This window comes from Choloepus didactylus, chromosome 4, assembly GCF_015220235.1.
Source record: "Choloepus didactylus isolate mChoDid1 chromosome 4, mChoDid1.pri, whole genome shotgun sequence".
Lineage (NCBI taxonomy): Eukaryota > Metazoa > Chordata > Mammalia > Pilosa > Megalonychidae > Choloepus > Choloepus didactylus.
Genome location: NC_051310.1, coordinates 92,721,313 through 92,748,907, shown reverse-complemented (window position 1 = coordinate 92,748,907; position 27,595 = coordinate 92,721,313). Strand labels below are relative to the sequence as shown.

Below are 27,595 nucleotides of genomic sequence, written 5' to 3'. Positions count from 1 at the left end.
AACCAAAACAAGGCGGGGGGGGGGGTAGCGTGTGCAAAGGCCCTGGGGTGGAGGGAACAAGGAGAGTTGGAGGGGCTGCCCAGCTGAAGGCCACGTGACAGGAGCAGCTCAGCTGGGGACAGCGTGGTGGGAAGGAGGCCGAGAAGTGGGCAGATCTGGTCTGGATTCTAAGAGCAGAGGGAAGGTTTTAGGCAGCAGCATAAAATGATCTGATTTGTGCAGCAAACAGGGTTGAGGGAGCCAGAGAGGAAGTGGGGAGTCCAGTGTGAGGGTGCAACAGTGTCCACATAAACAAGGAGAGGGCCCCTGACCAATGACGTGGTGAGGCCGAGGGCCGGGGACGGACTGGATGTGGGGGTGAGGCGCGGCAGTGGTGAGGTCTGAGAAACTGCACTGGTGGATGGCAAGGATGACGATGAGCAGCCTTTTTCTGGAAAAGCATAATTTATCAAATATGATAAGTGATATCTTCATTTCTGCCAAGGATATGAAAAGAGGCAATGGTCGAGCTCCAGATAAGAAAGAAGGAAGCAGAAGGTAATTCAGTGTTTAATGTTTTCCCATTAAACCTGTTCAACAAACTTGGGAGGTAAATAGTAATATATATTTATGAGGAAACAGATTCAGAAAAGTAGTTACTTAGCCAAGGTCACAGCTGGGAAGAAGTTAAGCCTCCACCAGCCTCCTCATATTTAAAAAAATAAACAAAAAATGCAGAACAACTCATTTCAGTCTACTCAGTAAGCTGATAATTTTAAAAAAACATTTGGCAAGAAGGGAAAGTGAGGTAAATTTGGAAGAAATCCCTGCTCTGGAAGTACAAGGAAGGCTGGGTCCATGTGGCTGAGAAGCCCCAGGCACCCTGCCAAGGATCCAACCAGGGTACGATCCCTCTCTTATCTCCATTTCTGAGCTCTTGTTCCTAGGAAATCCTTCTCTGACTAACCTCGATCCTTTTGCTGCTGTTCCCAGCCTCTCAGCTTGTGGGCAGATCAACCCCACCTGGCCGTTCCTCTACCTGCTGGGCCACATCCTTTAGCCGGCCTTCAGTCCTGGGGCTGAGCTCAGGGCTGCCTGCAGCTGGGAACCGGACACTGTGTTTGCTCCCCGCAGGCAGGCCTGAGCTGCACTCCCCACACCTTTCCTGGATCGCCTCCGGAGCCCTGGGCAGAATGTGCCCCTCTCCAGTCCAGTGACCTTTGCCTGTCTGAGCCCTGGTTAATTTTTGCCCACTCTGCTGGCTCTGGGGCTCCTCCCTCTAGGGGATATAAGCCTGGTCAGAGGCTGCTCCGTTCCCTGCCTGTCCTGAGCTACCCGGAGCTCCCGCTCTCACTGCACCCTCGCCATGGCCAAGGGCTTCTACATTTCCAAGTCCCTGGGCATCCTGTGCCTCCTCCTGGGCGTGGCAGCCGTGTGCACCATCATCGCCCTGTCCGTGGTGTACTCCCAGGAGAAGAACAAGAATGCGGGGAGCTCCGGCTCGGGGGTCCCCACATTGGCTCCCACAAGCCCCGGCACCACCCCGGCCACCACCTTGGACCAAAGCAAAGCGTGGAACAGACTCCGCTTACCCGAGACGCTGATGCCTGACTCCTATAGCCTGAGGCTGAGGCCCTACTTCACCCCCAACGCCCAGGGCCTGTACATCTTCACGGGCAACAGCACTGTTCGCTTTACCTGCAAGGAGGCCACGGACCTCATCATCATCCACAGCAAGAAGCTCAACTACACCACCCCCCAGGGGCACTACGTGGTCCTGCGGGGCGTGGAGGGCTCCCAGCCCCCCGGCATCGACCGCACCGAGCTGGTGGAGGCCACCGAGTACCTGGTGGTGCACCTGAAAGGCCTCCTGGAGGTGGGCAGGCAGTACGAGATGGACACCGAGTTTCAGGGGGAGCTGGCGGACGACCTGGCAGGCTTCTACCGCAGCGAGTACATGGACGGGGACGTCAAAAAGTAAGTTCAAGCTGGGGCGGATCCCGGAAGTTGAGGCAGATCCTGGGGGCCGAATCAGGGCTTGGATTCGAGGCCACTGGGCCCTCTGCTGGCCCACTGCTGCAGCCACAGAAGCTGCTGGTACAGCTGCTGCCCTGACGAGCCCTTTCCTGGAGGGCACCAGGGAGGCGGGGAGGAGGGGTGCAAGTGTGCCCCTTTGACAGGTAGGAAAAGGGAAGCCCAGAGGAGAGCTTCGCTGCTCGAGGTCTGCCAGCTAATGCAGGGGCAGACCTGCCAGGAACCCTGACCTCGCACGGTCAGTGCCATGCCGGGGATGATGCAGGAGCAGCCTTCCATGGGGCCCACTTCCCCTGCAAGCCCAGCAGGACCCCGAGCTCCCCACCCACCCCCCGCCCGTCCCCTCCCCTGCCCTGGGGGCTCAGGGGTTCTGCAGCCCAGCCCCTCACAGCCCGGTTCTGGCAGGGTGGTGGCCACCACACAGATGCAGGCTGCGGACGCCCGGAAATCCTTCCCGTGCTTTGACGAGCCGGCCATGAAGGCCACGTTTAACATCACGCTCATCCATCCCCCAAACTTTGTTGCTCTGTCCAACATGCTGCCCACAGGTGAGGGCTCTGTCCTGGGGCCACACAGGCCTGGGGGGGCGGGACACTTGGGGCTGGGGTGCAGGGTGGGGAGAGCACACGTCCCCGCAACTCCGTGCGCTTCATCCCCCAGGTCCCAGCGTCCCATTTCCTGAAGACCCCACCTGGAACATCACCGAGTTCCAGCCTACACCCAAGATGTCCACCTACCTTCTGGCCTACATCGTCAGCGAGTTCACCGCTGTGCAGATGGATTCGTCCAACAATGTCCTGGTGCGAAGTGGGGCCCTCCCATCCTCCTTCCTCCGACCAGCTCTGGCCTGGGGGCTGTCCCTGCAGCCCTCACCCCTGTGCCAGCCCCCCAGCTGTTGGGCCTGGGTTTGAATCCCAGCTCTGCGTGCTCTTGGGCAAGTGTCCTAAGTTCCCTGATCTCATTCTCTGCATTTGAAAACTGGGGATAACAGTCCCAATCTCATGAAGAGAGTCCCTGACCCCGCGGTGCTGGAGAGGTGGTGGCTTTGACTATTGTTATTCCCAGAGGCCCACCTAGGACTCTCCACCCCTCAAAGACCCCTCCTCTGCTGATATAACCTAGTTGGCCCCCAGGACTCGGCCTTCCTGAACCAGAACCCAAGAGGGTCTCCATCCTCTTCCAGATCCGAATCTGGGCTCGGCCCAACGCAACCACAGCGGGCCACAGCCAATACGCCCTGAACGTCACAGGCCCCATCCTTGACTTCTTTACCAAACATTATAACACAGATTACCCGCTCCCCAAATCCGGTGAGTGAGGGGCCTGGCGGTGGGAGGCGGCCGACAGGGCGTGCGCACCCAGGCCCCTCCCGCTGACGGCCGTGCCTCCCCCGCAGATCAGGTCGCCCTGCCGGACTTCAACGCCGGCGCCATGGAGAACTGGGGGCTGGTGACCTACCGGGAGAACGCCCTGCTGTTCGACCCGCAGTCCTCCTCCAGCAGCAACAAGGAGCGGGTGGTCACGGTGATCGCGCACGAGCTGGCCCACCAGGTCGGCCCCCCAGCACCGGGCGCGTAGAGAGGGAGACCCCGGGCGGGGGCAGGGCGCCGGCAGGAGGTCCCTTAGCAGATGCGCTAAGGGGCGGAGAGGAGTCACAGTGTGGGGCTGGCCGGGCTGACCCTCCCCCCACGCCCCCACAGTGGTTTGGGAACCTGGTCACCTTGGACTGGTGGAACGACCTGTGGCTGAATGAAGGCTTCGCCTCCTACGTGGAGTACCTGGGTGCTGATTATGCAGAACCCGGCTGGAACCTGGTGAGCCAGCTGCCCGGCGACCCCTGGGGTCTGGATTGGTGGAGTGGGGGGCGCTGAGGTCTGCTGATGGTCTCTGGGGTCTTGCAGAAGGACCTCATAGTGCTGAACGAGGTGTACAACGTGATGGCCGTGGACGCACTGACCTCCTCTCACCCCCTGTCTACCCCGGCTGAAGAGGTCAACACACCGGCCCAGATCAGCGAGCAGTTTGACTCCATCGCCTACAGCAAGGTGCTGCCCTGTGCTCCGCGGCGGGTCCCCCCACAGTGCTGGGCACAAGGAGGGAGGAGGGGACTCGGCCAGGAGGGGGGCTGGCCCCGCCCACTGGGGGTGCCAGGGCCTGGGGCTCAGCCCCGCCCTCTGAGGCCCCCTTCCATGTGCCCTCCCCAGGGAGCCTCGGTCCTCAGGATGCTCTCCAGTTTCCTCACTGAGGACCTATTCAAGGAGGGCCTGGCGGTGAGTACCCCAGGGCCAGCTGTGGGGCTGGGGGAGGGGGTCCCTTCAGCCCCTGCCCCTTGCCCCTGAGTCCCAGCCTGCCACAGCGGCTGAGTGGAGGGGCAGTAGCAGCCTGGACCTCACTGTGGCCTGTCTTTCCACAGTCCTACCTGCATTTCTTTTCCTACAAAAACACCATCTACCGGGACCTGTGGACTCACCTGCAGCAGGTTGGTCATAGTCATCCCCTTTCTGGGGCCATGCTGTTGGGGTCCCAAGATGCCGAAAGTCCCCAGGGACACTGGTGTCTGGAGCCTCGGTTGCTCATCTGTAAAATGGGCTCAGAGTCAAATGGCACCTGAAGGAGGCGATGGGAGCCCGTGTGTCAGGACTCCGGGCCAGGCAGCCTGCCTCACACTGCTCTTTATCTTAGCGGGGAGGAAATGAGCCGTCAAGGTTCCCAAGCCCGGGCCATTGGCCTGGAACTTTGGAGTCAGTCATTTTACTTCCTCAGCACTTGTGCTGCCCTGTGCCCAGGCGGACCCTGCCCCTCGTCTTTGCACACCCCACCCCCTCAGCCCAGACTCTGACCCTCTACTCCTGCCCCACCTTGCATTCCTGAGCTGCCCGTGGTTTGGGGGCAAACCCTGTGACTGCCCCATGCCCTGCCCCCTTCCCCAGAGGCTGCCACTTCCCCCCCTTCCCTGCCTCTTGGGGAGACCGCCCCACCCCACTCCTGGGACTGAAGGCTTCATACTGTCCCCTGCACCCCATCATTTCCACTCCTTCAGGCCTCTCCCCCCTCCCCTTTCTCTGTGACCTTCATCAACACCAGCCTCCTCAGCCCGAGGGTGTGGTCACCCAGCCAACAACACGCCCTCCAGAATCCCAGACCCCTGTCTTCTCCGTGGCTGCCCCCCACACTCCCTGCTGCTGCTGCCTTCCAGCTCCCAGGTTCCCAGGCCCATGGCAGGGAGACCGAGGGCCTATTGGAGTTGCCGACGGGCTCCAGTTACCTCCTGGCTGGTCTCGATCCAACCTGAGTCTTCCACCAGCTGGTGTATCCCACATGGCATCTCATGGAGACTGTGCTGGCAAGACTCTCCCGGCCCCTCCCTCCGGCCTTCCCCTTGCTCTGCGGTGGTTTCCTCCCCTTGCCCCCTCCAATGGCCCGGGAAGGGCCAGTCCCCCTCTCCCTCCGCCTCCCTGTCCCTAAGCCCCGCTGCTGCCCCTCCCTCCCTCCCTCCCTCCCTTCCTTCCTCCTGCAGCCCCTCAGCGTTCCCCTCCCTCGGCTTTTACCCTCTGACAGTCTCTTCCGCCGTCTTTGTTGCCCTGTTCTTAGATGTTTTATTTTCTCATTTATTACCGTGTGTTCTTGGCTTCTCATTGTTGTAATTACAAAAGCAATGCACATGCATTGGAAAAGATAAAGAAAGACTGAAGAAGACCATAAAAACTAGTCCCTAGCCCACACCCCAGATGCCACCTGGGTGTTTCCTTCACACAGGCCCAGGGCCCTCTCCCCTGGCCTCTGCCTAGAATGTGTGGGACCCTCCTCTCTCCCTCGTCTTCGTTTTCATCATCCGGTGCTGTTGAGGCTGGACCAGGAGCTCCCTGGGTGCCCCTTTCTGACACGCTTCCATGGCAGGCTGGGCCTTGGAACAGGAGGCCACATGGATTTGCTCAAAGTGGGAATGAACTGGAGACCAGGAGGTTCTTCCATGAGCCTGGCCCTGTGCAGCCAAGGAGAGGCAGGGCCGGTTCTGGGAGGGACCCCAGCTCCCGACTCCCAGCCCAGCACTCTTTCCGCTGCCTTCTGGGACAACGGTTGCCCTGGATGGTGGAAATGGGAGGGCGGAGGTCCCCTGACAGCCATGCCATCTCGCTCGGCCCACAGGCTGTGGACAACCAGACGGTCATCCAGCTTCCCGACTCTGTGAGTACCATCATGGACCGCTGGACGCTGCAGATGGGCTTCCCCGTCGTCACCGTGGACACCGCCCAGGGCACCATCTCCCAGAAGCACTTCCTCCTCGACCCCGATTCCACTGTCACCCGCCCCTCAGAGTTCAAGTGAGCAGACAGGGTCACTGAGGCAGGGGTCCCACTGCGGGATCTGGGACAGCAGCTGCTGTGGGGGCCCTGGCCATGGTCCCAGCCCTGGTGGCCATACACAGGCTCTCCCTCTCTGGGGCCAGGAGGATGTGCGGGCACAGAAACAGGGTGGTGGCTGGTGGTGGCAAAGAGCAGTCCTCCCTCACCGCCTGCCTCTGGTTCTCTCTGCAGCTACCTGTGGATTGTGCCCGTCTCATCTATCAAAAATGGCGTAGAGCAGAATAACTACTGGCTGCATGGTGTAGAGAGTGGTAATCAGCCCTGCCCTGGGGGGCACTAGCCCCGACCCCAGACTCCCAGCTCCTGGCCCACATTTTGGGGGATATGGCGGGCCCCAGTGAGGGCTCCCTTCATTATTTCATTCAACAAATGGAGCAGACGTCTTTGGGTCCAATTTCCACTCTGCTGCTGTTCAGCTGTGTGATGCTGGGCAAGTTACTACCCCTCTCTGGTCTCCATTTCCTGTAAATGGGGCTAAGAATAATATCTACCCTATTGGGTTGTGTGAGCATTAAGTGAGAGAATCCACATAAATACTTAAAACCATGCCAGACACATGGTAAGCCCTCAAAGAATGAGCAGCCCTCCTGTGTTCAGGCACTGAGAAATCAAAGGTCAGGCAAGTTGTCCTCTGCCTTGACCAGGGTTACAGATGTGGGGAAGGGGAACAAGTGATTAAAACATTCTAAAGCTGAGTGCTTTAAGAGAGGCATGCATGGCCAGGGATACTGGAGCATGGGGGCAGGGAGCTGGGAAATAGAGAGATTCAATTTCAGGAAGAGGTCAGGGAAGGCTTCCTGGAGGAGATGAGCTGAGTCTTAGAGGAAGTGTAGGAGTTAGCTGGGCTGACATAGCAGAAGTATTCCAGGCAGAGGGTATAGCAAGTAGAAGGGCATAGAAGTAGGAGGGAGTGTGGGGATTGAGTGCAGCTAGGGCAGAGGGGTGCCCGTGAGATGAAAGTGGGTCCCCGAGGGCCCTGCGGGCTGCCTGAGACAGTGGCATGTCCTTTGGGCAGCAGGGAGCCTGGACTGATGGGAGGTGGGTGGGTGTGGAAGGATCCCTCTGGCTGCCAGGAGAAAGGATGGAAGGGGTCAGAATGGGAGTGGGAGAGCAGTGAGGAGGGGGGCTTAACCCCAAGGAAGAGGTGAGCAGTGCAGGGGGCGTGACTGGATGGGAGCAGAGAGAGGGAGGAGTCGCCCGGGCCCCCAGCTTGGGTGACTGGATGTGCGATGGAGCTGTTGTAAGCCGGACAGCAAGGGAGAGGAGGAGGCCGGGAGTTGAGTCTGAGTGTCCTGGGGGTGTCAATGGAGATGTCCAGGTCACGAGCCCATGGGGAGGGCAGGGCAGGCACTGAGGGCCAGAGTTGGCAAATGGTCTGTCTGAGATCCCCGGGCAGGCAGAAGCAGAGTTTCTCCGGGCAGCCCAATTCCACCTGCCTCTTCCTTCCACCCTCCTTGGCATCGCCTCGGAAGCTTGAGGTTGAGCAGGCGCCAGGCGGGATGGGAAGCCCAGGGGTCAGCCTGCACCTTCTGAGCAGCCCCCCTCCCCGTTTCTGACCCCTCCTTGTAGCCCAGAACGATCTTTTCAAGGGGGCTGCTGATGACTGGATCCTGCTGAACATCAATGTGACAGGCTATTACCTGGTGAACTATGACAACGAAAACTGGAGGAAGATTCAGGCTCAGCTGCAGTCAGACCGTTCGGTGGGTGTCTGCCCCCGCACCCCACGCCCTGCCCAAGGCCCAGCCCCGGTTTGGGCCCCATGCTGCAGGGCCTGCCCCTATCACCACATGCTCTCCTCCCCCTTCTAGGTCATTCCTGTCATCAACCGGGCACAGATCATCAACGATGCCTTCAACCTGGCCAGGTGGGGGAGCCCTCCTCCTCGCACCTGCTGATCCGATAATGAGTCAGCACTCCCTCCCCTTATGCTTCCTGCATGATGGGGTGGTGGTGGGGTGCAGTGGGCTCCCCAGGCCTACCGCACATCACTCCCTTAGTCCTCACATCCCAGGAGAGCGAGAGTCTTATTATCTGTGTGTCACAGATGAGGAAACAGAGGTTCAGAGTGTGAGCTCTGGCCTCAGGTCACACAGAAGCCCGTGACAGTTGGACACAGGCACTGTGTGCTGTACTCCATGGCACCATGCTTGTCCTCAGGGCCTACTGTGGGCCAGGAGGAAGAGACAGGAGGGCCCAGAGAGAGTAAAGAGCACAGGCTTTTGGTCCTTCAGAATCTCAGCTCTGTCTCTTATGGGCTCTGTGGCCTTGGACAAGTCACTTCACCTCTCTGAGCCTTGGTTTCCTCATCAGTGAAATGAGGCACCACCCGGCATCCATGTCCATCCTTCCCTTTGGGCACAGGCTGGGGCTGGGTCAGTTGGGGCTTGGGGATCTCAGGGTCCAGGATGGTTCAGGGGGTCCAGGGTTGAGGAGGAGCCTTGGGGGCCTGGGCTGGGGTTCCCAGGGTGCAGTGGGCCTGGGTGGGAGTGCTTACTTGGGGCCCTCTGTTTGTTTCCAGTGCTCAAATAGTCCCTGTCACCCTGGCGCTGAACAACACCCTCTTCCTGAGCCAAGAGACAGAATATATGCCCTGGGAGGCTGCTCTTAGCAGCCTCAGCTACTTCAGGCTCATGTTCGACCGCTCCGAGGTTTATGGCCCCATGAAGGTACGGATGAGCATGGCAGGGAACAGAGACCAATACGGCCCAGTGCCTAAAACTGCACCATTAGGAAGTTAATAGAAATATTCCCTAGAGTGGTAAGACTCTGAGTTGACACAACTTTCCTGAGAGAGCAGACAAGCTTGGGGAGGTGATGAGAGAGCAAGAGGGTTACAGGGCTGAAGGGTGGGGCAGAAAATGAGCACTGAGACTTCCAGCCAAGTTTGCCAATTTGAAATACGGGAAATTATCACTTTCAGAAGGTACAGAAAAGGCTGCTCGGCTGGTGGAGGCAGAGGCCTGGCTCTTGCGAGCCTGTCTGGTCCCAGTGAACTCCTCAGTAAAAGGAGCGTGCCCTTACTCACACGGTCGGCCCTCCCAGGCTGTGAGGGATATGCTTTTAACAGGCCTTGAAGTATTTTAATGCTGAGCACTGTGGAAAAAGTATTTGTGAAATCCCCCTGGGTTCTTGGGGTGAGACGTGGGGGAGCCTGAAGGTGAGCGGTGCCTCGTGCTGTCTCCTTATGGGGTCTCAGGAATAGTCACCTCTTTGGGGGCTGAGGTTCCCACTTGGGAGCCCAAAGGGAAACACGAGTTTGCTCTGGCTGAAGCTATAGCCATTAGGGTGTTCACTAAAGCATTGTTTATGATAGAAAAACAACAGCAGCAGCACACAAATGTCCAACTGTTGGGAACTGGTTAGGGAAACTGTAGAATATCCATTTGATGGACTATTATATAGCCGTTAGGTCATACTTAAAGAGGTTTTTTCCTGTTATTATTTTTTACATTAACTATTAACTTCTTATTAAATAAGGTATTTTTATAAATGAAGTTTTTTTAAATTTTATTTTGAAATAAATTCAAACTTACAGGAACAGTTGCAAAAGCCCCAAACACAGAACTCCAGCATACCCCGACCCCCCTCCCCCGATACCCCAATCCACCAACTTTAACATCCTGTCACACCACCATTTCTTTCATTCCCTCCCTCCCTATCTATCATCCATCATCTATTGCTCTGTCTTCTGAACATATGAGAGCAAGCTGCACACATCCTTGAACTTAACGATATAATTCACATATACATTTCCCATGAACAAGAACATTCTTTTTTGCAATCCCATTAAGCGCAGCTAAGAAGTTCAAGAAATTCAACACGGTATAAATGAGGTTTTAATGTCGTACAACCTGCCCTCCCCCAAACCCCCATCTTCTAATATAGTTAAATCATGGTATTTGGTTAAATCAGTATCGAGCATTCACTTTTTTTGCGATTATTTAAACATTATTCCCTGCAGAGCCACATAGAGTACTATGTTCATGTTTCCTTTTGTTTACATCTTGTACAGACCTATCAGATAACTGCATTGGTTTTGTTTTCTCTTGGAGACGAAGCTCCTGGAGCCCTCTGTCAGCCTGCTCCATCTAGAACTGCTACACAGTTCCCAACTGGGAGACCCCTTCACCTCTCTCCTATGTTGCATCTCCTGTTTCCTAGATGCCATGGGTTCTTCCTTGATTTTGCTCTCTCAGAGGGAAGCACAGGAGTTTTTGAGAAAGGGAATTAGTTTCCCAGGGCTGTCATAGCATAGGACCACAAGCTGAGTGGCTTAAAACCACAGAAATTTATTCTCTCACAGTTCCGGGGGCCGGAAGAACAAAATCCAGGTGTCGGCTGGGCCACGCTCCCTCTGAAGGCTCTAGGGGAGTCTCCTTTCCAGCCTCTTCCAGCTTCTGGTGGCCCCAGATGTTCTTTGGCTTATGGCAGCATTGCTCCAGTTGCTCCATCTTTATGTGGCCATCTTTCCCGCTTCTTGTAAGAACTCCAGTATCGGATGTGGAGCCCACCCTAGTCCAGCATGACCTCATCTTAGCTCATTCCACCTGCAAAGCCCCTGCTTCCAGATAAGGTCACAAGCATAGGAACCCAGGGCTTGGGACTTCAGCATCTCTTTTCAGGGGACACAATCCAACTCACAACACGGTGCCTGGGAGGTGGGTTTTCTGAGGCCTTGCCTGTCTGAAATGTCTTTATTATACCTTCATGTTCGATTGAAGTTCATCTGGGTTTAGAAGTTACTAGGTTGGAAACGACTCTCAGAACGTTCTCACAGATGTCAGGCTTCTCACGTTGCTGTCGAGAGGCCCAGAGAGGTTCCTATTTTCAATTCTTTGAATGTGGCCAGTTCTCCCCTCTTCTGGAAGCTTTCAGACTTTTCTCTAAATCCTGGTGGGCCCTGGTATAGACCTTTTCATCTTTATATCCTTTCAATCTGGACATTCATGTCCTTCATTATTAGGACTTTTTTTTTTTTTTTTTTTGCAGTGTTTTCTTTAAAACTTTCCTTCCCTACTTTTTTTCACTTCTCTCTTTCTGGAATCCCTATTAATCCAACTTGTTTCTCCTACATCGACCCTCCAGTTTTCTTATCTCTCCTCTCCTGCTTTCTGGAGATTCCCTCAACTTTACATCCTACCTCTTCTCTAGAGATTTTTGTCTCTTCTATCATGCTTTTAAATTTCCAAGTGGTCATTCTAGTTCCAGCATCCTATGCAATATCCTGTCTTAATTCTCTGAGGATGTTTATTATAGGCTTATGTGAAGTCTTATTCTTTTTCTTCTGTTGAGTTGTTTCCTCTGAGTTTTATGTTTGTTTTGATCTCTTTCAAAGAAAGGCTAAACTGCCTCTTCTGACTTGAGAGTGAAACAGTAAAAAGTGATGGCAAGCTCTGTGGGGAGGGAGGAGTTTATCCACTGTGGTCACCACTGGGGCGGTAACTGGGTGGCTAAGTAGCTCTTCATTAACAACCTCCAAAATTAGTATCCAAGGGTGTTTTCTCTTGACCATTCAGTTTCTCCAGAGAATGTGCCTCTAATCTCATGCAATGAGGCTAGAATCAGAATGGGATAAGTAACTGGGGGTACCACCGTGCAGTATGGAAACTTTCACCTCTGATCCTCTTTGCCATCCAGCCATCCTCTCTTGCCCTCACTGTGTCTGGTGACCCCAAGTCCTGAGTCCATCTGGTTTGGTTTTTCCTGTGGGGGAAGGAAGGAGTTGCCTGCTCAAAGGGGTGGGGTGCAGACTTGGGGATTTAACTACTCCTTCTGCAGACTTCAATTCTGTCCCTGTTTGCAGCCCCTGCCTCACCTCTGACCCCCACAGACCTGGCCTCCAGTCCCCGAGCCTGTCTAGGGTTGTTCTTGGCGGGTCTTTCTGCTCCCTGTGAGCATCTACCCCTTGGCAGGTGTCCTAGTTTGCTAATGCTGCAGAATGCAAAACACCAGAGATGGATAGGCTTTTATAAAACGGGGGTTTATTTCGCTACACAGTTACAGTCTTAAGGCCACAAAGCGTCCAAGGTAACACCTCAGCAATCGGGTACCTTCACCGGAGGATGGCCAATGGCGTCCGGAAAACCTCTGTTAGCTGGGAAGGCAGCTGGCGTCTGCTCCAAAGCTCTGGCCTCAAAACGGCTTTCTCCCAGGACGTTCCTCTCCAGCAAGCTTGCTCCTCCTCAAAACATCACTCCCAGCTGCACTCACTTTCCTCCCCCGCCCCCGAGTCAGCTCATTTATATAGCTCCACCGATCAAGGCCCACCCTGAATGGGCGGGGCCACACCTCCATGGGAACATCTCATCAAAATCATCTCCCACAGCTGGGTGGGGCACATTCCAAGCAAATCCAACCATCACCAAAACTTCTGCCCCACAAAACCACAAAGATAATGGCATCTGGGGGACACAATACATTCAAACCGGCACAGCAGGTGTTCTTCTGCTTTCCTGCTGCCTCAACTATTGACATCTCTCGTGCTCTGATGCTGCCTTCCCAATTCTTTTTGTTTGGGGGGTTTATTCCTTTTCCATTCAGATGGGGGTTCAGGTGGGCACAGATGTCAGTCCGCCATGTTGACCAGAAAGCCACAAGTGGTTTTAATAGCATGGGGAGGGGTTTCCATTACAAAATTAAGTAAAAAGAGCTACAGGCAGAAACGTAGATATGCCAAGTAGAAAAGGAAAAAAGTGTAGAAAAAAGGAGTCAACTCATCCATTTGGAGATCATAGTTTTGGTCACCTCCTGGGTGGTTTTTATCTTTGACATATGTATGCCTGTGTTTTCTAAATTTCCCACAGTAACTGTGGAATACTTAGGATGGGCAGGGTGAGAACCCAACACTTCAAGAAATGGTGGCAGTTAAACACAGAACATTAGGGCTGACTGAGAATTTGAGGGGAAAAACCTCAGATGGGACATCTGAAACCTCCGCTCGTGCTGGCCCCTCCAAGCTGTTTGGGCCTTTGGAGAGTCCCTGACCCCTGACTCCATTTCTTCCTTGCTAGCACCTGCCCACCCACCTCAGAGGCCCCGTGGACTCTAGTCAGATCAGGCACCAGTCCTCCCTCTGACGCTGTTCATGTTTTCATTTCCACAGAACTACCTAAAGAAGCAGGTCTTGCCTCTCTTCAACTACTTCCGAGATCTTACCAGTAACTGGACTGATCACCCAAAAAACCTGATGGAGCAGTGAGTGGGACCCTCCCCTGGGCTGGGGGTCCTCGGGTGGCCCACACACTCCAAACTGGGAAGTCTAGAGCAACGCCCCAGCAGAGCTCTCCTTTGGAGCTTCCAGCTCCTGGCTGGAGGCCTGGGCCAACGGACAGACAGACTCCACCTAGGGCTAGGGGCCCTGCTCTGCGGCTCTCTGCAGCCTGTGGGTCCATCTGAGCCTTTTAAACCAAGGACGAAACTGAAACTCCAAGGTCACTTCACTGGCTTAAGGTCACACAGCTACCAGGTGTTGGTGCTGGGGCTGGAGCTTGTGCTGCCCTCTCTGGGTCCTCAGGTGGCCTTGGGGACCAAGGAATCTAAGGCCCAAGGCACAAAACAAAGAGTCGGAGCCTCAGAGGGCTGGGTGGGCCACAGCCTTAGACAGGACGCTGGCCCAGACTTCCTACCTGGAGTTCTGTGTAAAGAGGGGACTCTTTGCCAGAGCCTGGCCCAGGCATGCTGACCTCATGTCACCCCTGGGGCAGGTACAACGAAATCAATGCCGTCAGCACTGCCTGCTCCAATGGGGTTCCTGAGTGTAAGGAGCTGGTCTCCAAACTTTTCGCCCAGTGGATGGCAAATCCCGATAACAACACGTGAGTGTGGCCCCTGCTCCTCCTCCTCCATGTATTTGTCCCTAAAGCTGGATGTGGGAGGCCACAGTCCCACCCCTCCCTGCTGCTGCTCCGCCTCTGACCTCCCCCCACCCCCCTCAACACCAGGATCTACCCTGACCTGCGGTCCACAGTCTACTGCAATGCTATCGCCCTGGGTGGTGAGGAGGAGTGGGACTTTGCCTGGGAGCAGTTCCGAAAGGCCACGCTGGTAAATGAGGCTGACAAGCTCCGAGCAGCCCTGGCCTGCAGCGAGGACGTGTGGATCCTGAACAGGTGAGGGGCAGGGAGGAGCAGGCAGGGCAAGTTTCCCCTCCCCGCCAGGATCCTGCTCGGAGGGAGAGCCAGCCAGGCCTGCACACAGTCATTCATGTAATCTGCACAAACCTGATGGGTGCAGGAAGTATTTCCCATTTGACAGGTTGAGTTCACCGAGGCTCAGAGAAGCACAGCAGCCTGCCCAAGCTCCTGAAGCTTTAATAAGTGTTCAAGCCAAGATTCCAAGCCAGGTCTGCTTCCAAGTTCTGTGCTTTGAATTTCTGTGGCCCACTTAAGTTTTTGCCTGACAGCGCCTTGTTTCCCTCTCTGTCAAAGGCTCTGGCATGGCTGGACCCGAGTCCCTCTGGATATCCAGATGGGCACCCCCTATTCCCTCAAGACCAGGGCCCCTGGCTTCCACTTTGTGCTTCATACGCTCTCCCCTGGACCTCTGTAAAGAAGAGCTGCCCTCAAAGTCTAGCAGCAGAGGCCACTGTCCCTGGTGCCAGTGTGGAGACTCTAGTATTCATTTGTTCATTCGTCACTCATTCATCATTCATCAGATAATTGTTGGGCACCAGCTCCATGTCAGGAGCAGCACCTGGCATAGCCAGTGACCTTGCTTGAGGGGCTCAGCTTCCCATCTTCCTTAAGGAGGTAGGACCGGGGCTCCTCAACTCTCGGCCTGCCCAGGGAGCGCAGAGAGGATGCAGAGAAGGTGACGCCTGCCGGTGGCTGGGGCTCTGCGGGCCTGGGTTCTCTTGAGCGATCAGACTGCATTCCTGGGAAGTGGTTACTCACCTGACATCCTGCCCTCACAGGTACCTGAGTTACACCCTGAACTCCAGTCTCATCCGGAAGCAGGATGCCACCTCCACCATCAACAGCATCGCCAACAACGTCATCGGACAAAGCCTGGTCTGGGATTTTGTCCGGAGCAACTGGAGGAGGCTCTTTGAGGAGTGAGCCTTGGGAGAGGGTGTGAGGAGGGAGCAGGCACCAGGGCTGGTTGGGCGGGTGGGCACTGCATAGGCACAGTGGGATCCTAACAGAGCTCGGGGTCTGGGGTGGCAGGAAGTGAAAGAAAGGCGAGGTGCTGACCCTCCCCTCTCCCACTTGGGAGAAAGAAAGTGTGGCTGAGTGGTAGAGCTGGAGGTGGTTAGGGGTTTTCCAATTAGGCCTGGGTCCGAGGCCCGGCTCCCCCACTTCATAGTGGTGTGACCTAGGTGTGTCATTTCACCTCATCTGTAAGAAGGAGAAAAGTGTGCACTCGTCACGGGGTAGCTGTGAGGCTACAGTGCCACATTGGTCAACCAGTGTTACTCACCGTCCATCCCCTCTCCCCACCCTGCAGTTTCGGCGGGGGTTCTTTCTCCTTCTCCAACCTCATCAGGGCAGTGACGCGGCGATTCTCCACCGAGTTTGAGCTGCAGCAGGTAAGAAGCTACCCCCTGGCCCTGGACCCTGGGGCCGGCACAGAGGGGGCTGGGGCCCTCAGACACTCGTACCCAGTATAAAGGGGAGGCCACCCCACCATCTGTGGCTATGATGGAAAGTGGGCTCCGTGTTGCCAGGCCTGGGGACCCAAATTTTTAAAAGGCTGACAAGTCAGTTAAAAACATTTATCTTGGAAATTTTCATATAGGCACCAAAGTAAGGCGAGTAATATAATAATGAACTTCTGTGTACCTATTACCCAATCATGAACAGTTTGCTAACATTTTTGGGAGAGTGGATAATTTTAAAGCAAATCACTGACATTATATAATTTCACCTCTAAATAAATACTTTAGTCACATCTAAAATACAGGTTTTGTTTTTTTTTGAACATAATCACAGTGCCATTATTAAAAAGGAAATTAATAATCCCTTACTATCATCTTATACCCAGGACATATTCAGATTTTCTAAGTTTTGTTTTAAGTCTTTTTTGCAGTTGGTATGTTTGACTCAGAAGCTAAAAAAAGTCAACTCATCGTATTAGATTGGTCTTTTTTTAAAATTTTGATTCACCTACCATGAAATTCACCATTTTAAAATTGTGTAATTCATTTGTTTTTAGTAGAAAGTTGTGCAACCATCACCACCATCTAATTCCAGAACATTTTTGTCATCCCCAGAAAGAAACCCCATGCCCATTAGCAGTCACACAGTTATTCCCAAATTCCCCCTCTCCCCAGCCCCTGGCAAACACTCTCTTTGGATTTGTCTATTCTGGACATTTCATAAAATGGAATCATACAGTACATAGCCCTTTGTGTCTGGCTTCTTTCACTTAGTACAACATTTCCAAAGTTCATCAATATTATTGCATTGTTGTACTTCCTTCCTTTTTATGACTAAATAATATTCTATTGTATCAGATATAACACAATTTTGTTTCTCCATTTATCACCTTGATGGATATTTGGGTTGTTTCCACCTTTTGCCTATTATGAATAATGCTGCTATGAACATTCGTGTATGAGTTTTTGCGTGGACATACGTTTTCAATTCTTGTGGGCATAGTCCTAGCTGTAGAATTGCTGGATCATATCGTTGCTATATTTAACTTTCTGTGGAACCACCAAAATTCCCAAGCGGCTACACCATTTTACGTTCCCACCAGCAGTGTAGGAGGATTCCAATTTCTCCACATCCTCACCATCACTTATTTTCTGTTTTTTGTTTTGTTTTGTCTTTGTTTTTTGCTATCCTAGTGGCTGTGAAGTGGTGTTTCATTATGGTTTCCATTTACATTCCCCTAATGGCTAATGACATTGAGCATCTTTTCATGTGCTTTTGGCCATTTGTATGTCTTCTTTGGAGAAATGTCTATTCAAATACTTTGCCCAATTTTAAAATTAGATTATTTGTCTTTATTGTTGAGTTATAAGATTTCTTTAATCTAGATACTAGATCCTTACCCTTTTCAAATATATGATTTACAAATATATTCTCTCATTGTGTGGGTTGTCTTTTCACTTCCTTTTTAGGGTCTAGACACAAAAGTTTAAAATTTTGATGAAATAAAATTTATGTTTTTCTTTTGTTGCTCATTGTATGTATTTGATGTCATATCTAAGAAACCATTGCTGGATCTAGGAATTTTCTGTTAGGTCTTTGATCCATTTTGAGTTAATTTTTTGATGCGGTGTGAAGTAGGAGGTCCAACTTCATTGTTTTTTATGTGGATATCCAGTTTCCTAGCACTATTTGTTGAAGAAACTGTTTCCCCCCATTGAATGGTCTCAGCACTTTTTTAAAAAATCAGTTGACCATAGATGTGTGGGTTCGTTTCTGAACTCTAAATTCTGTTTAATCAGTGTATGTGTTTGTCCTTATGCTAAGTACCACAGTGTCTTGATTACTGTAGCTATAAAGTAAATGGTGAAATCGGGGTGTGCGAGTCCTCCAACTTTGTTCTTTTTCAAGGTTGTTTTGTGTTTTGGCTATTCTGGAGCCCTTGTATTTCCATGTGAATTTTAGGATCAGCTTGCCAATTTCTGTAAAAAGGACATTTGGAATTTTGATAGGGATTGTACTGAATTCATAGGTCAATTTGGGAAGAGTATTGCCATCTTAACAATAGCACATCTTCCAATCCATGAACTTGGGCAGTCTTTCCATTTATTTAGATCTTCTTTACATTTTTCAACAATGTTTTTTAGTTTTCAAAGTACCAGTCTTATACTTCCTTTTAAAAATTTATTCCTAGATATTTTATTATTTTAGATGCTATTGTAAATGGGATGGTTTCTTAATTTCATTTTATTTCACTTCTAGTGTATATAAATACGACTGATTTATGTATACTGCTTTTATATCCTGCAACCTTCCTGAACTCATTCATTAGTTCTAATAGTCTTTTGTTTGTTTTTTATAGTTTCTTTACGATTTTCTGTAAACAAGAGCATATCATTTACAAATGGAGATCATTCTCCCTTTCCAATCTAGATGCCTTTTATTTCATTTTCTTGCCTAATTGCTCTGGCTAAAACCTCCAGTACTGACACATCCTTTAATCTGTAATGGCCTCCCTCTTTTTTTTTTTTTTTTTTTTTTTTAATGCCTTTATTTGTTGAAGCAACTGGGTCATTCATAGTGTAGAATGTCCCATATTTTAGATTTGGCTGGTTGCTTCCTCAAGGTGCCTGTGTAATTTGTCCCTCTGTCCCCTCTTGAGTTGAGAGTGTAATTCAATTAAAAACTGAGGATCACAGCAATTCCCCTGCTAGGCATAAACCCTAAAGAATTGAAAACAGGGACTCAAAAAGATACTTGTACACCAATGTTCTTAGCAGCATTATTCACAATAGCCAAAAGGTGAAAACAACTCAAGTGTCCACCCACAGATGAACAGTTCATCCATACAATGGAATATTATTCAGCCATACAAAGGAATGAAGTGCTGGTACGTGCGACAACATGGATGCACCTTTGAGATGTTATCCCAAGTGAAATAAGCCATACACAAAGTGACAAATATTGTATGATTCCACTTATATGAAAAATCTAGAATAAAATTTATAGAGACAGAAAGTAGATTAGAGGTTACTAGGGGCTGGGAGAAGAGGGGACTGGAGAATTTATTGCTTAATGGGTAGAGTCTCTGTTTGGAGTAATGAAAAAATTATAGTAATGGCTGGTGGAAAAGCAGCACAATATTGTGAATGTAATTAATACTACCAAATTGTACACTTAAAAATGGTTAAAATGGCAAATTGTATTGAATATATGTTACCATAATTAAAAAAAATAAATTAAAAAAAGCAAACAAAACTGAGGGTCGCCTCAATGACGACTCATACAATGAAAGTCAAATACATCTGTGAGTCTGATTTACAATGGGACTGTCATTTTGTAACCTCTGCTGTAGATAAAGGCTTTGAGGGGGGAGAGGTGGAGGCTTGACCCCTCCTGTCCTGGGCAACAGGCTGCAGCCCCCATCTCAGAGGCCCCTAAAGTGGAGTGGGAGGCTGGAGGGCTGGGAGATCCTATCCTCAAGGCTGTGTCAGAAACCTGGCCTGGGGCTGAGAATCTTTGCTTCCCACAGCTGGAGCAGTTCAAGAGTGACAACATGGACATTGGCTTTGGCTCTGGCACCCGGGCCCTGGAGCAAGCCCTGGAGAAGACGAAAGCCAATATCAAATGGGTGAATAAGAACAAGGAGGAGGTGCTCAGGTGGTTCACAGAACACAGCTAATAATCCTTGGTCCTTAAAGCCCCGTGCTCCCTGTGTGAGATGCCCAGTGCGTCTGTCCCAATGGCCCCCAGCAGGGCCCCCATCCCCAGAGCCTGAGCCTCCAGTGTCCTCCCTGAAAGGACAAAGTCTCCGGCCTGATGTCCAAGCACCTCCCGGACCCCGCCCGTCATACCACCCCACCATGGCCCTGGCACCCAATGTCCAGGGCCTTGGGACTGATCTCAGGGAAGCCCAGCGCCAGGGCCGGAGGAGCAGAGCCCTTGATGGACGGCCTTGGAGGGATCAGAGGCCGCCCTGTGCCTTCTCCCACCTTCCCTTTCCCACAAAGACCTTGGAACCTGTGAAAACAGCAGGGCGCCAGATCTGTATTTTTTTTTTTTCCTGGGCGCCAGATCTGTATTTTTTTTTCTAAGAGAAAATGCAAATAAAGGATTTCTAGATGAGCTTCTTGGCTCATCTCTAAACTAAAGCAGGAGTCGGTCTGCACAATAGCTGTGGAGACTGGGATAGAGGGGACCTGGAGTCTATGAGAGTCACTGTGGGGGCCTGGGACCCCAGAGAACAAAAGAAAGGAGAGGCCCTTCCTGTGGAATGCGGAGTGGCCCGAGTCTGCCTGCCGTGTCCATCTCATCAAAATCCCATGGCAGGCAGGAGACATAGGGTGCTGGGGAGCCAAAGGGAGGTAGAGGATGGGCACCCACAGGGCACAGTGGTTCCCACGGTGGTGAGAGCTGGGCAGGTGTGGTGCCAAGCACAGAGCCAGTCCTGGTGGAGGGTGTGCTTTTCAAGAAGGCAAGAGAGAAGCTGGGGTTTGCACCCACCCTCATATGAGACAAGGGGTGTAGGGTGCTAGCTGGGACCCTCTCCCTGCACTGCAGGCAGCACACCTGGGACCAGGTATGAGAAATGGCAGTGGGTGGAAGGTGGCCACAGTGACGATGCAGTGAAGGCAGCAAGCCCTGGGTCCGAGGCCCAGTGCAACCACTCACTGCCTAGGGCACGTCCTGCCACCTGCCAGGTGGGTGGTGGGTGGATATCAATTTGTCACTTGTAAAGTGGCCTGCACTCTTGAGGGGTGGTTGTTTTCAAGAGACAGCCGCAGGGGTCCTTGTGGGTCACCTCCGCCTGATACCCACGCCAGGCCTGGTTTCAGATCCCAGCTCAGCCATGGAACAAGTGACTTAAATAAACCCCCCAAGCCTGGCTTCCTCAGCGACACAACGAGAACATAACAGTTCCGCCTAGGGTCGGTGTGTGGATTTAAGGAGAATCTCAGCTGTCACAGAATGCAAGCTGGGTGTCATTACCATCCTGGGGAGCCCGGCCTCCTGGCTCCAAAGCCCCGCCCGCCCGCTGCCCCAGCAGCCTCTTCCTCCGGGTGGGGGGCTCCAAGGCCTGGGACGTGAGGCCGCCCACCCCCACCGCCTTCCGCACATCAAAGGGGAGGGCGGGCCGAGGGGCGGAGGCCAGCGGGGTGGGGGCAGGCGCCCCTCCACCAACCCGGATGCGTCTCTGGCCCCGCCCCAGATTAAGCGCCCCCAGCCCCCCCCCAGCACCTCCAGGCCGGGTCTTCCTGTCGCCAGCGCCCAGCTGCTGTGGCTGGCACTTGGCCTTCTGGGGACCGGTGGGCAGGCCCCTTGTGGTCCCCGCTGGGGAGGGGCCGGCCCTGCCACCTCGGGTCCCTGGTGGGGCCGGGCTGGTCGCCAGCGCTCAGGGCACCGCGGGGGATGCCGGCCTGTCAGGGGCGGAAAAGGCGGGAGGATTCTATCCTCCGTGCCTGGCGCTGGGCTAAGCCGTTTATGTGCTTTTATCTTATTTAGATCTCAGCAGCCCTGCCCGATAAGGCCTGTCTATCTCAGTTTTATAGATAAGGAAACTGAGGCCCAGGTCAGTGAAGAACTAGAACTGGCACTTCTGGTTCTGATGCCTGTGCACGAATCAAACCGGCTCCTCCCCTGAGAGCTGGGGGCCACATCTAAGTGCATCTCGGCCTGCCGGCCCAACAGCACTGACAGTCAGGAGCCCCGCGTGGCCGCCGTGGTGCAGCCAGGACACCCAGAGCCAGAGACTGGCCCACAGGACCTTGCCTAAGGTCACAGAGAGAGGCCTGACAGGAACTCAGGCTGCAGACCCTATCTGCAAAGGTGCTGACCCCTCAGCACTTAGGCCCTGAGGAACAAGCAGCAGGCAGCAGCCCTGGGGTACTCTCCTCCACTTCCTCTGCTTCCTCAACCCGCCAGAGGCTCCTCAGGGCCAGACTTTGGAACACTGAGGGCTGAGCCGAGACAGGCTTTCAGCACAGCCTGGACCTGGGCCTCGGCTGCCCTTATGTACACCTGGCATGTCCTCCACATCACAGGGTTGTTGAAAAAAGGCTTGGGTTCAGTACTCAATGAGTGCTCAGTCTCTTACAGATGGTGACTGGGGTCCCCAGGAAGAAGGCGTGGTAGGACCCCTCATCCAGGTGGGGCACCAATATCCTCAGCTTCTCCTTTTCTGTGCCAGGCACTTGGTAGAAAGGTACAGCCAAGAGCTGCTGGAGTACCAAGCCCAGGCCTTCAGAGACTGAGAAGACCTTCAGGTCTCCAGGGAAGGAGAGAACCCTGGCCTGGGAGTCCAGGGGCCTGACCCCCATACATAGCTGCGGGATGCAGGATAAGTTACTCCCCTCCCTGGGCCTCAGTTTTCTCAGCTGTAAAATGAGGAGGTAAAGAATATCCATTGCTCCCAAATCTGGCTGGAACCCAGAATCCCCTGGGAGGTTCTTTTTAAAGCCCTGGGTTCCCAGCTCCTGCCCTGTGCACCGACTCACACTCCCAGGGCGAACCAGAAGGCACAACAAGCAGCCAGGTTTAGGAACCACCGCACTAGGTCCTCTCTTCGGTAGTGTTAGTCAATCTCAGCTGTGGTTTATTGAGTACTTACTATGGGCCAACCATAAGAATGCTGATTGTCTCCATTTCACAGCTGAGGAGACTGAGGCTCAGTAGTTTATAGATTGTCCATGGTTACACAGCAAGTAAGAGCCAAGTGGAAGGTGCACCCAGGTCAATGGGGCCCTGTCATTTCTGTCTTCGCTGTAACCTTATCCCTCCAGCTGTAGCTGCCAGTGCCTAAGGTCAGAGGGCCCTGGGGAAGGAACCAAAACCCACAACTTCTAAACGGTTGGCAGAAGTCACTTAGGCCAATTCTTCCTTTAGGAGATGGGGAAACTGAGGCCCAGAGAGGGACTGACTTGTCTAAGGTTATGGGGCATATCAGCAGGCAACAGGATGCCAGGCAGGGTCAGATGGGAGGCTACCCAGTGGCTGAGATTTCCCAGCCCCCAAAACAGGCAGCTTGGGCTCTGGTCATCGCCCTCTTCTCTCTCACCCTGGACTGTTGCAGTGGCCTCCCTGCCTGGTTCCATTCTCTGTGATGCAGCCAAAGGCACTAACGAGTGACTCTGGTCGGCTCACCCCTTATTCCTAATGCTTTAATGGCTCCCCATCACCCAGGAAATAGAGGCCTCATACTTTATCATGCTGCCAGACAGGGATCCTCACAACTCGCCCCTGAGCTCTTTTTCCAAGTCTTCGTTTGTCACATCTCCCCTGAGCTCTAGGTGCTAACTGCTTCAAACTACTTGCTGTTTCGATTTGGCTCATACTGTTTCTTTTTCCTGAATCACTCGTCCGCCACTCCTCTTGGCAAACTCCTGCACATCCTTCAAAGCTCAGCTCCAAGATCACCTCTTCTGCAACTTTCCCCTACCCCACAGTCAGCAGATACAGAACCAAGTTACCACCACCCATTGTTCCCAAGCCCATGGCACCCTTTCCCCAAGGCCCCAGAGAAGCCTCTCATTTTTACTTAAGGCAGAACAAATCAAAGCAGCCAGGACTAACTGATACAACTCAGGAATGGAACCGCATTGTCAAAATCATTTTGTCCACCTGCCTCCCAGAGAGCCTCATGCTCTCAGGTCCCAAAGCACCTTGTACAACCCCCGTACCCCTCCACTTAGGATCTGGGCTCTGACCATTTCACTTTCCTTAAATGCAGTTGTTAGTTGGGGAATATTCTATTTCATGGCACCTAATGCTAGGCCTAGCACATAGCAGCTGTGCAGCAGAGTCCTTTGAAAAAAGATTGCTTTGTGAAAGAGCACTAAATCGCAGGTGTCTGGATTCCCCACATTGAGGCCCTGTCTGTCCATAGCTGCATGTGCCCACCCCATAGGTTGACAGCAATGTGCCCAGAAGAATGGAAAAGGGCAGTGGTGATGGGGCTGAGGTGCGTGGACAGGCCTAAGCGTTGATCTGTATAGTGCCATCCTGCACAGTTGGGCAAGGCGGAGCCCCTGGCCCAGGAGTCCAGGCACAATAAATACTGTCAAATTGATATGTGACGGCCCCATGTCAACCTTAGCAGGCCTGGATTGGGGTGGTGGTTGGGGCACATGACTTGTTCCCCACAAGATTGGAGTGTTTCTCCTTTCCAGAGACTATAAAAACCCACATTGGTAGAAAAATAGACCATACCAAATTTTTGTGGACTTCTGTTTTTGTTTTAATAAGTACAAAAAAAAAAAAAAAAAAAATCCAAGCACAGAAGCTTGTGGCCAAGTCACCAAGAAACACAGAATGGGGCTGCCCCACACACCTACTCACCCACTAGTCAGCCAGGCCCCTTTGTGGTCAAGCAGCCCTGATCTGCAGGGCGGTGGCCATTCTGGGGGAGGCCTAGGATGGAGGACACTGCTCAGCTCCACTCCAGCCAGGGAGGCTATGCAATACCTGTTTCACACACTGCTTCCAAGTAAGACATTGCTTAGAAAACAGGATCCTTGGCTAAAGGAAAGCCTGAAAACCACTGAAGTTGCAAATGAGGAGGGCACCCACAATAAAGGCCTAATTCCTGCCAGGAAAGGGCAGGCAAGGCTGTTAGTAGAAGATGCCCAGGCTGGCCCCTTCCAAGTCTTCTTGCCAAAGTTCAGGGCAGCCACTAAGCCGCAGGCCTGAGCTCTGGGGAAGGCTTGCTTCACTGAGCTGGAAGGTGGGGACAGGTTCCTGGTCCTCAGAGCTGGGGAGCTCCTCTGCACTGGGGCTCCAGCACCCCCACTGGGTCTGAGGCTGGAATCTCTGGCAGACTGAGTGGGGCAGGAGGGGTGGAGTTCCCAGTGGCAGACAGGACTCTGGAGATACAGAGACACCCTGCAAGTGAGACAAAAGCAGGTGGTTAGTGGGTTGCTGTCCCATGCCAGATATCCTGAGCTGGGATATCTCCCGGGATGTGGCTGGCAGCTTCTGATCATGGATGCAGGGAAGCAGAGTAGTTTTGAGTATGGGCTCTTCGGCTATACCACCTGCGTGCAAATCCCAGCTCTGCTACTCATTAGCAATGAGACCTCAGGTCGTTTCTTTTAGTCTCAGTTTCCTCATTTGTAAAGTGGGGGTGGTAGTAATAATACCTGTTTCATAGGGTGCCAGGGACACAGTAAGTATTCAGTAAGTGTTGTCTATTAATATGATCTTTATGGAGACAGAGAATCGCATGAATGAATGAAGCTTAAAAGAAATACAAAGGTCACCATCTCCAAGCCCATCTACTCAGAAAGCGCTGTCCGTTTCCTCTAACCGTTGATGGAGCACTTAGAGCAAATTTCCTTACAGTGACCCTGGGTGCCTTCTGCCCTGCCCTGTGGAGCACTAAGGTTTCCCTCTTCTTCCTCACAGGTGTGAAGATTGCTGGGGGCTGGGATAGGGGCAGGTGTGGCCTTAAACTCCCCAGGGCCCCAACTCTTACCTAAGGAGGTTAGGGTCCCTTCCATTCTCCCCTCAGCTTCTGTCCACCAGTAACCAAGGATGAATAGATAATCCGAGATATAAACAGTATGGGATTCCCTGCAGACTGGAGATCACCCATCCCCTCCATTTCCAGCTGAAGCCTGGGGACCGCCTCCAAGGCCTCCGAGCGTACCTGGTACACAGCAGCCAGCTCCGAGGACGCGGGGGGTGGCGTCCAGGGCACCGCCGGATTCCTGGGCTCCGGGGATGTCTGTGTCTCAGGACAGGCTAGCGGCGACGTCCAAAGAGCTGCGTCGGGCGCTCTCCCTCGGGACGGATACAGGGGCGACAGCATCCCAGGGCAGTAACGGGGTGTCACCCAGGGATCTGTGTCGGGGACCTGGCTCCCCAGGAGCTCCGGTGCTGCTAGGGCCGCATGGCACCGGGGCGGGGATCCCCAGCACGCCCCGGCGCTGCCGACGGATCCCCGGCCCAGGTCAAGCGCCTGCGTTTGCGCCTGCGCGGGGCCGCCGTCGGGGCAGAGCGGGCAGCCCCGAGGGGACGTGGGGTCGTTGCGCTGTCGGCGCCGGCGCTGCAGGCTCTCCTCGCTGAGGCCCAGCACGGCCGACAGGTGGCCGATGTAGCGGATGGCCAGGCGCAGCGTCTCGATCTTGGTCAGGTTCTGGCCGGCGGGCGCCACGGACGGCGGCAGAAAGCGGCGCAGCTCGTGCAGGGCGCGGGCGAGCGTGCGCATGCGCAGCTTCTCGCGCTCGCTAGCGCTCTGCCGCTGCCCGCCCGCCGGCCCGGTCCGCCCACGTCTGGGCGCCGTCGGGGCGGTCTCGGCGGCGCGGGCGCTGCAGGCTGCGGGCCCGGGTTGCGGGGGCCCGCGGGCGCCGTCGCAGGGACACGAACCGGAAGAGTCGGAGGAGGAGGAGGCTGGAGATGTGGAGTCCGAGTGGCCCGCCCAGCCCCAGCCCTGGAGGAAGGTCCAGTGGCCCAGGAGGCTCTGCGGAGGAGGCGACTGGGCCATGACCTGGGCTGCGGGCTCTGGGAGGCTGGGCCGGCCACCTCCAGGCCTGAACTTTTATCCGGGCCAAAGGTGCGAGGTGGCCCCCCCGCCACGTTACAGAGAGGTGTCAAAACCCACAGAGCCCAAGGAAGGTCTGGGCAGGGGGGCCCTGGGAAAGCGGGCCCATTTGCGGAGGTGTGGATTCTGACTCCTCTGGGGCTGTAATGGAGGCTCCTGCAGCCCGGGAAGTGTGGGAGGGACAATTCGCATCTGGCTGGAGCTGCTAAGCTTCTCACCATACTCCCATCACCCCGCCCCATCCACTGCGCAGGTCGAGTGCCCAAGAGCCGGACAACGGGGGACAGTGCTATGCCCGCAGTTGGCCAGACTGCCTCTCGAGTGACTCATGGACCCCCGCGAGCAATGGCAGCCTCTCCCATCATCAGCCCGTGTGGATGGGAGGCCGTACCTGGTAGCTTCCACCCAGTGCCTAAGAGTGTGCTGGGTAAGGGGCCAAGTCCCCAAGAGGAGCCCCTAGTGGAGGCCCTGGCGGGGTGGGGGTGGGGGTGGGGCAGTCAGGTGGTCCGTTACATGGTTCCAGAATCCCCAGCCGCTGATATGCTGTCATCTTCTGCCCACAGCCTCAGTTTCTTCCCCTGAAAAATGGAGTGCAGTGAGTGATGTAAAATGGGGGAAAGGGGGGCCTTAGAGCCAAGCGGGCCTGGGTCAGACCCTTATTATTGCGTGTGTGACATTGGGCAAGTCATTTGCCTTCTCTGAGGCTCAGATTTTCTTAACATCATAGCAATACTAATAAAGAATATCTACCACCTCTGGTGGTTGCTGGTGCTAAGTGGAATGGTCCATGTAAAGCATTTAGTATGGTCCTGGCAAGTAGACTAAATGTTTGCTACTATACTCTTACAGAGAAGATGCTTACATCTCAGTATCTCCTGAGCCTCACTGCTGGTGGGCATTATTCATTTAATTCATATTTATTTAGCAACTGCTAAATGTCAGGCACATGAGAGTGAACAAGCTAGTCATGGTCTCTGCTCACATGAGTTTTCAGTTTGTGGAAGAGACAAGTGAACAGGCCATTATGTAACTAGTAGCTCCACCACTAACTAGCTGTGTGCTCTTGAGTAAGACCCTTAATCTGT

The 27,595-nt window shown here is 53.5% G+C and overlaps 2 protein-coding genes across 2 annotated transcripts; one reads left to right on the top strand and one right to left on the bottom strand.

Moving 5' to 3' along the window:
* Positions 1 to 1,128: 1,128 nt before the first annotated feature.
* Positions 1,129 to 20,124, top strand: LOC119531613 (alanyl aminopeptidase, membrane). The gene is made up of 20 exons (XM_037833043.1): positions 1,129 to 1,956; positions 2,419 to 2,561; positions 2,674 to 2,813; positions 3,197 to 3,323; positions 3,410 to 3,564; positions 3,714 to 3,827; positions 3,915 to 4,058; positions 4,218 to 4,283; positions 4,427 to 4,492; positions 6,160 to 6,335; positions 6,549 to 6,628; positions 7,947 to 8,080; positions 8,189 to 8,244; positions 8,899 to 9,046; positions 13,483 to 13,574; positions 14,084 to 14,194; positions 14,321 to 14,488; positions 15,292 to 15,432; positions 15,825 to 15,906; positions 19,506 to 20,124. The coding sequence occupies exons 1-20, from the start codon at positions 1,346 to 1,348 to the stop codon at positions 19,653 to 19,655; spliced, it is 2,904 nt and encodes a 967-aa protein (XP_037688971.1). The 5' UTR covers positions 1,129 to 1,345; the 3' UTR covers positions 19,656 to 20,124.
* A 4,125-nt stretch (positions 20,125 to 24,249) lies between these two features.
* MESP2 (mesoderm posterior bHLH transcription factor 2) lies at positions 24,250 to 26,453 on the bottom strand. The gene is made up of 2 exons (XM_037835348.1): positions 25,617 to 26,453; positions 24,250 to 24,850 (listed from the first exon to the last, which is right to left on the bottom strand). Exons 1-2 carry the CDS (start codon positions 26,451 to 26,453, stop codon positions 24,581 to 24,583), a joined length of 1,107 nt encoding a protein of 368 aa, XP_037691276.1. The 3' UTR covers positions 24,250 to 24,580.
* Positions 26,454 to 27,595: the final 1,142 nt, after the last annotated feature.